This window comes from Gavialis gangeticus, unplaced genomic scaffold (genome assembly GCF_001723915.1).
Source record: "Gavialis gangeticus isolate Ggan-Ray unplaced genomic scaffold, GavGan_comp1, whole genome shotgun sequence".
In the NCBI taxonomy this organism is placed as follows: Eukaryota; Metazoa; Chordata; order Crocodylia; family Gavialidae; genus Gavialis; species Gavialis gangeticus.
This window is the reverse complement of record NW_017729025.1, coordinates 29,439,268-29,446,996: the sequence shown is the minus strand read 5'-3', so window position 1 is coordinate 29,446,996 and position 7,729 is coordinate 29,439,268. Positions and strand designations below refer to the sequence as shown.

At 46.0% G+C, this 7,729-nt stretch overlaps 1 protein-coding gene across 3 annotated transcripts in view; it reads right to left on the bottom strand.

Annotated features, from left to right (window-relative positions):
* CCDC85C (coiled-coil domain containing 85C) overlaps positions 1 to 7,692 on the bottom strand; it is a 198,982-nt gene extending 191,290 nt beyond the window's left edge. The window contains exon 1 of one of the 3 annotated variants that reach the window (XM_019518590.1): positions 6,482 to 7,692. In XM_019518590.1, coding sequence (XP_019374135.1) covers positions 6,482 to 7,190 — 709 coding nt within the window. In that variant the 5' untranslated portion in view covers positions 7,191 to 7,692. The remainder of the gene's footprint in view (positions 1 to 6,481) is intronic. The other 2 variants (XM_019518588.1, XM_019518589.1) reach the window with 2 other exon arrangements.
* Between the last annotated feature and the right edge of the window lie 37 nt (positions 7,693 to 7,729).

Here is a 7,729-nt window from a genome sequence, read left to right as displayed (position 1 = left end):
CACAGAAGAACCACATTTCAAGGAGATCCTAGTTGACTGTCTCAAAGGCAGCTGACATTATCAAGCAGAATAAAGAGGTCATTAGAGACTTTTGTGGAACAGTTTCAACTGGGTACAGATCAGTGTGGGTATAGAATGGAAGTGGAAGAAAAGAGTGATTTTGCTAAGGTCTTACATTCTCAGTTTCAGCCCACAGTAAGGTTCCTTACTTATCCCTGAGGGATCAGTAGCTCCTGCTTTGCAGTACTAGAAAATCTGCCATGGCACATATAGCAGTACCAAAGAATTAATATTTGTAAAGCACTGTGAAATTGAATATTGTCAGCATCACAGGCTATTATATTGGTCAAGTTGCCAAACACCCAGCCAGTGCCTCCTTGCTGAGAGGGTCCTTTTGGCTCATAATAAAGAAAAAGGCTCTCCGTGAAATTAAAGTCAGGGTTTGGATTCCACTGCCTTCGATTCATAATTCACATGGGGAGGCGGGGGGGGATGTGGGTGTGAACAGCAGAGCTGTTTGATCCAAGTCACTCTCTAAGGGGATACCACTGATACCAAACCAAAATGCCTATACCCTAGAGACATGGAGTGGTCCCAACAGTCCCCACATCTATATCCTTGGTTTCTTCTGAACTGTTCCCTGACTCCATCTCTTTTTAGTGTCTCAGGCCTCATAAATATGCACATTTACTATAAAGCATTAGTTACATATGCTCTAATACAAACAAAGAACTTTGGCCTACAGGGAATGGGAAAGACAAAGGAAGAAAGCAGCACAGTAGTGGCTACATGTCAGATCAATGCCAACCCACAGGGAACAACTATTTCTTTTTAATAAATGTTTCTTTGCCAACATTTTAAATATATTATATTGTACCCTCTAGTATAATATGGGAACATTTACAAGTGGGAATCAATAAAACTAGTGATCTTCCCACCTCTCTCCCTTCAGAGATAATTCTTCTTCTGCTGAAGTGGATAGCAGTGATGCACTATTACAGCAGACATATTAATCAATAGGCTAAATGCCAGATTTACAGGTTTCCTGCAGACCTTTAGGACCACTTGTTTTTTTAAAGAGTCAAATCTACTGGTGTTGGTAGATAAATACATTAAAATGACATTGAACTGAAAAGAGGCAAGGAGATACTGAAAATAGCAAAGCTAGTTAGAGACAAATTGCATATTCAGAACATACAACTGCAATGAGTGAGAACCTCCAAGGACAAAGATTAGCCCATAAGGGGAAAAAAATAGTCCTAGACCCTTGTGCATGCTGGGAATTACTGCATCTGCCTTGCTGCTAATCTCTAGCAATGAGAAGAAGAGCCACAATTTGTATTTGCCCTTATTCCAAGCACAGCTCAGCTGAACTAGAGCAAATCAAAGCCAGCTGGACTTTTGACAAAGTATCCAGAGTAATGATAGATTTAATGTACTTCTACCATTAGCAGATTGTGTCATCACTCATATTTATACCATATCTGTTGTTAGCATTTAGTGTCTGGAGTACTCTGACTTTCTACTAGGGCCCCCACATGCTACAAAACTGAGAAGCATTTAAAATAAAAAAGGGAGTGGGGAGGAGGGAAGGCAAGGAAAGAGCATATATATGACAGCGTATGCATGTTCAGGAGAGGGGAAAAGGGATGAAATGCATCTTCTCACCTTGGACTTGACCTATGGCCTTTAAAGTCAACAGGAAGACGTCCAGTGGGAACTTAGAAAAAAAACAAACCCTTTCATTTCTAACACTTGCTTTGATGGAAGGAGAATGGGACAGATGGCTGTGGTTTAGACTCCTTTTACTTGTGAAAACCTCAGCTAGAGGTTGTTTAACCAACCCAGTGTTTTTGACTCCACAAGACCACTGCCCAGCTGAAACCAATTCTGCTTAGTGCATGGGAAAGCCTCAAAAAAAATTGAAGGGAAGGGCAATGCCATTAGGTCCATGCAATTTCAGCATTGTATCTCATAGTCATAGAAAGACAGGGCTGGAAGCAATGGTGGCCTTAGGGGTGTTGGGGCCCTGGGCAAAAGAGTCATTTGGGGCCTCTTAGAGGCTTAATTTTGATGACCTGTAAGCGAGTCGGACAATTTCAATTTCACTTTGCCCTATCCATAACACTGCAACATAAGTATATTAATACAATATTGATAATACAAATATTTTGTGTAATTGATTTTTAAAGTGTGGGGCCCCAGTGGTCACCCAGTTTGCCCTCCCTTAAGGCCACTACTGCTGGAAGGAACCTCCAGAGGTCATCTAGTCCAGCCCCCTGGCCTGAAACAGGAATGGATCATCCCTATCCCAACCATCTCATACAACCCTAATCTAAATTCTATAAAAGAGTACCGTCAGCCCTGACTCAGCATAGACCTCACACCCTAACCTGCCACAGGTAAAGCAGGGGAGCCACAGTCAATGTCCTGCTCCTATGAAATTCTGTCAGTATATGCTCAAGAGGTCCCCAGTAAATGGCCATACCCCCTGCTACAGAGAAAGGCAAACCCCCCCCAAATCTGGGTGAAAATTCTTTCCTGACCCCATATATGACTTTCAGTTTGACCCTGAGCAGATGGGCAAGGCCCTTTAGCCAAGAACCTTCAGCTTTGCTCCCAGCAGGAGCACTGGTACACCCCAATCAGAGTCCACAGCCTCAGCTGTAGCCGATACCCAATGCCTCTGGGAACCCTGTAAAATCACTAGTGATTCTCAACCAAAGTGTCCAGGCACCCTGGGGTGCTGCCAGATTCTTTGAAGGGTGCTGTGAAGTGTGAAGAGGTAAGCAGATAAGCTAAATAAATAAATTCAGTCTCAGGCTTGTCCCCACATGATCAACCTCCACCCCCACTGACCAATGCCTTTACAAAAAGGTAAGCACTTGTAATACATAAGTGTGTTTCTGAAGCTGGGTGCCACCCAATTCACAGAAGTTATGAAGGGGTGCCTTGAGTCCCGTGAGGGGTCCCTCAAATCCACAACGGTTGAGAAACAAGTCCTATCTCGGACTCCATCACACCTACCTTTCAAATAACCATTTGTGGGACATTTACTGTTTGGGATGTGCAGGCAGAGTGCTTTTTAGTCCACCAGCCGTACCAAGAAATTAAACGCTAGCACCAGTGCTGCTCTGCAGTGAGTCAAGAAAGTAAACAAGATTTCTAGTATGTAAATGAGCTTCTGCTCTCTGTCACGCACCTTCCATTTTATCCAGTGCAAACAGAAAGAATCCCCTTAGTGCAGAGGTTTCTCAGCGTCAGCTCAGCTACAAACTTGACTTACTGGATTCTTTCTGTTCACCTGTCTCACTCTCCCACATTGTATTGCAGTCTTAATAGAATTCCAACGCAGTCCCAGGCAAGCCTCAGTGCCAGACTTCTTGCTGTCAGTCAAAAGTGGTCAGATAAGAGGCGACATTTGCATATGCATTCACCAGCTTTTCCAAAAGCACATTCAGTCATATGGCCTTCACTGAATACTGATGCTATCCAAGGACGAAAACTACTTAAGTCATTTTACAGCCCTGCTACCTAACTGGCCAGATCAGGCTTATTTGCATCTCACCAAGGATTATTAGTTTGAAGAGTATTGATTACATCTGCCCCATTAGCAGCTATTAAGCTAAGCAAGATCCCAGCGAGAAGTTTGTCAGGATTTGCCCCACGGGACCACCTTGCACATCTCAAACCACAAAAAACCCAAGGGACTAATGCAGCTGTGTATTCTCGCTCGCTCTCTCTGGGAGCTAGAGCTCCATTTTCTCCTAGGTGGTTACTTTCACATACAGAAATGGAAGCTTAATTGCAACAGACTGAGTTTCCTTGAAATAATCCTATCAGGGCAAAGTTCCTCACACACATGCCCTGTGGGAGAGAGCAATGCTTCTGTCCTCTAAACCCATTGTTTCCTCATCCTTCCTATTGCCAAGCATATCCTGAGAGAACTGCTTCAGGTCAAAGGTATCCATGTTATGGCCACTTGCTTCTGCAATGCATTCAGCATTTTATACCTCTTTAGCAGTATCATCTTGCAGAGCTGGATGGATTTCCTCATCCACAGGCAGAGAGAGAACCCAGGCAAGTTACTTCACAAGCTGCAGTCACTTGTGTCAATCTTCCTGGCAAGAGAAGGGTTGGGCAGGGCACTCCCATCCTGCAATATGTGTCACTTAATGGCAAGTTGGAGGGAACAGATGCATAGGGGAAAGTTGGCATGGAAAGGTAACATTCCTCAATCCCACACCCATGCCCCACTGGCCCAGCAAGTGTAGGCTCTCTCCTCTCTGCAAAAGCAAAAGGAGGCAACTGCCTGTTTTTCTGCAGCGCCCTTGGGATCTAAGCAGTAACATCAGGGCATTCCAACAAAAACACGTGCTTATGCAGGGCATTAGCAAGCAATCTAATTTACAAAAATATACCTGGTTAATGTGAATGAGACAAACTCAGCCCTGAGGTCATTCTATTGAAGTCAGTAGAGAGACACCTATGGGAATTTGGCTTGGGGTATGAAAAAGAGCTTTCTGAGGTTCTCTCTCTCCACAAAACAGAAATTTAGTATTAAACATTGCCAAATGCACATCAGACAAAGCATCTCAAATGTAAGCAGCAAAACTTCATTAAATAAGATCCAAACACCTGCTTCAAAAGCCTAGGTAGTAGCACACATTTACAAACTGATTCAGACTCAGGACTGAAGGATAGGAAGGGAAGAAAAATATTTCAAGAAACTGCGTATGTCCCGCGATTCCTGATGGCAGCACCAGACTCTAAATCACTATATCCTCGCCTGGGTTAAGTGTGCTCTGTTCAGCTGTCCTAGGGGAAACAGATTTTGCAAGGGAAGACAGAGAGGGGTGAGGCAGTTAAAGCAAGCAGCGCTCAGGGATCAAGTTGGTAAGTGCTGAGTGGCTGCAGAGCCCACTCACATGTCCCTCCTGAGGCTTCCAAGTGCATAACCAGTGCCTGAGGGTAAGGGGCTGTGTCCTCTGCTCCCCCCAGAGGGGCCACGACTCCTTCCAGCTGAGGGCTCAGTGACTTGGGAACTCTGCCAGGCCACCCTGTGCTCCATGGTACGGTTCTTGCTACAGGACGATCCCTTGCTCTCTTTGAACACAATATTCTTGCATTTGGAATGTGGTGAAGTTGATCGTGTCAGCACCCCCCTTTCTTCTGCAACACGTCACTCAAGCCTGACTGTCACAAGCAGGCAGTACTGAGGCTGAAGTTTCCAGGCATGGAGAAGGGAGCTGCTGTAGCATGCACCCCACTTACTAGAGAACATCCAAATCAGACAGAATATCCTGGATGTAAAGAAGTTTGAGGAAGCTAAAAATGGCTGAGCGATATACAGAAAATTAAGCAGAAGCATGATTTCTTATCATTTCATCTCATAAAAATTGCTCCCTTTGGAAGTTCTTCAAGTCTAAATGTGAAATCTTTTTGGTTTCCAAAATACTTCCCCGCTTCCTGCTCCCCCCACCACCAACATATTACAGTTCTGAAGTCAATTCAGGATGGACTGAACTTCGATCATAAATCCCCAGCTGAACAGAAACTTTCCCTGAATGAGAACAGCAGAAAGAGGCCTGTCACAGCTCTACAGCAGGATTGTTCCATCCTGACCATGTTTATGTTTTATAAAAAACAATCCTGTCCTCACAAGCAGCTCTGCTTCAGAGGAGGGCAGTGCCAATCCCCGTGCACTGAATGCCCTGCTTAGCTTCTAAGCATTGTTCAGTTGGACACAGACAGATCGTCTGCCAGTAAAAGCCCCATGGAACTAACAGGTGATGGTTTTATCCATTATCGGGCGGATAAGGATTTAGACCACTGTTTCCAACAGCCCAAACTCTGCTTTTTATCAAACTCAACCGACCAGCAAGCAAACAGCTAAAGATAAAACAAGCACTAAAGGGTGGGGGTATATGGGTTAGGAATCAATGTTTTAGTCCAGAAAAAAAAAGAGTTAAGTTGTCTGTCAGGATTTAAAATAAAAACATGCATCCCACAGCCCCAGTCATAAATAATGCACCCAATGAGCATTTAAACACCAGTATAACTCATCAGAAGAACTCTGCTTTGCACTAGTCATCAGATTAACAGGTTTCATAAAACCACAGATAAGCACAGGGGGGTGCAGCTCCATATTTCCCAGAAGGGCAATTATCTCTTATTCTAATACTGCCGCTGCTTATCATAAATGATGACATGCATTCCTATGGCACTGCCTGTCTCAAAGCACTGTCCAAACGTTCATAAACTACACCTTACAACACTCCCTTGAGGCAGATATCATTTACTCCTGTTTTATGGAGTCACAGAGAGGTGAAAGTTGCTTGCCAAGGAAACTAGTGGCAGAGGTAAGGAAAGAACCTGAGAGTCAACCTGCACCTGACTCTCAGTCCCATAAACACTAGCGACTGCTTCCTCCTCTATAGCAGGGAAGCAGAGATGTAGTAGGAAAGAGGAACAGACTTACCATTGAGGCCATTGGGGATACTCCTGTGGTGAAGAGGTGCAGACAAATCGTCCATAGATCTCCTTATGGCTCCGGCTTTGTTGTCGACGGGTTTGTGATGGTTGAGGTGATGGTGGTGGTGATCTGGGCTCCCTGCACTGCCAGTGCTCGAGGTGCTACTGCCATCCCCCACATCCCTGGTGCCAGAGCCCCCATTCAAATTGGTCAAACTGGCCTGGCTGTCTATGGAGCTCCTGGAGCCAGCTCCATTTCTCTCTTCGTCTAACATGAGGACTATCTCCTTCAGCTCCATGTTCTCCCTCATGAGGGACTCCTGCTTTGCCTCCAGCTCCTTCAGCTTCTGCTGATACACCCCAACTTCCTTCCACATCACGCTGGCCGTGTGCCGCCCAAACCTCTGCCATTCCCTGGACAGCTTCTTGCCCTTCTGCCGATCATCATCCAAGAAGCAGCAGAGCTCTCTCAGTTCGTGGTTGTCATCCTGCAGTTTCTGGTTGACCTCCTTCAGCCCCCTGATCTCATGCAGGTGAACCTGCAGCCTCCGGTTCACATCCTTCATTAAGTTGCCGTGCTCCACCATCAGGTTCATTTTCTCATTCTCGACTTTCCGCAGCCTTTTCACCAGCTCTTCCTTGCTCCATCTCATCAATTCCTCCTCAGATATTTTGCTCAAGTCTTCTTTCGACTCCTCCAAGGAAATTTTGGCCATGTTCCTGTCTAGAGCAGCGTCCGTTTGCAAGGAAAAAAAAAAATCCGATTTTCCCCCTGGGGACTTAGTGAAAAAAAAAAAAATATTTGTATGTATGTTTTGGGGGAAGAAATATTACAGCTCTTCTAAGCGGACCAGGCAGACAAGGCCAGCACATCCAAACCAGACTGGTCCCCCCACGGCCCCCATGTCAAAACCAGCAAACAATGGATTAAAAAAGAAACGCAAGGAGAGGGGAATTGGGGTGCAAGTGTGCCAAGTGAATGGATGCACTCCCCCTGGGCGCACCCCCAGCCTCTGCCTTTCACTTGTTCGCCCGCACCCCTCCCCTCCAGCGCCGGCAATGCAAAGGGGAGCAGGAACTGCGGATAAAAGCGCAGCCCAGCTCCAGGCACCCAGGGAGGCTGAACAGCTGCTGATGCAGGAGAGGGAGAGAAACCTGCCCCTGCGCTCCCGGATGATGTCAATGCCTTTGTACCCGGCGGGCGGCCGGGCGGGCGGCGAGGGAGTCTGGCGGCGGCGCGGGCGATGGCCGCACG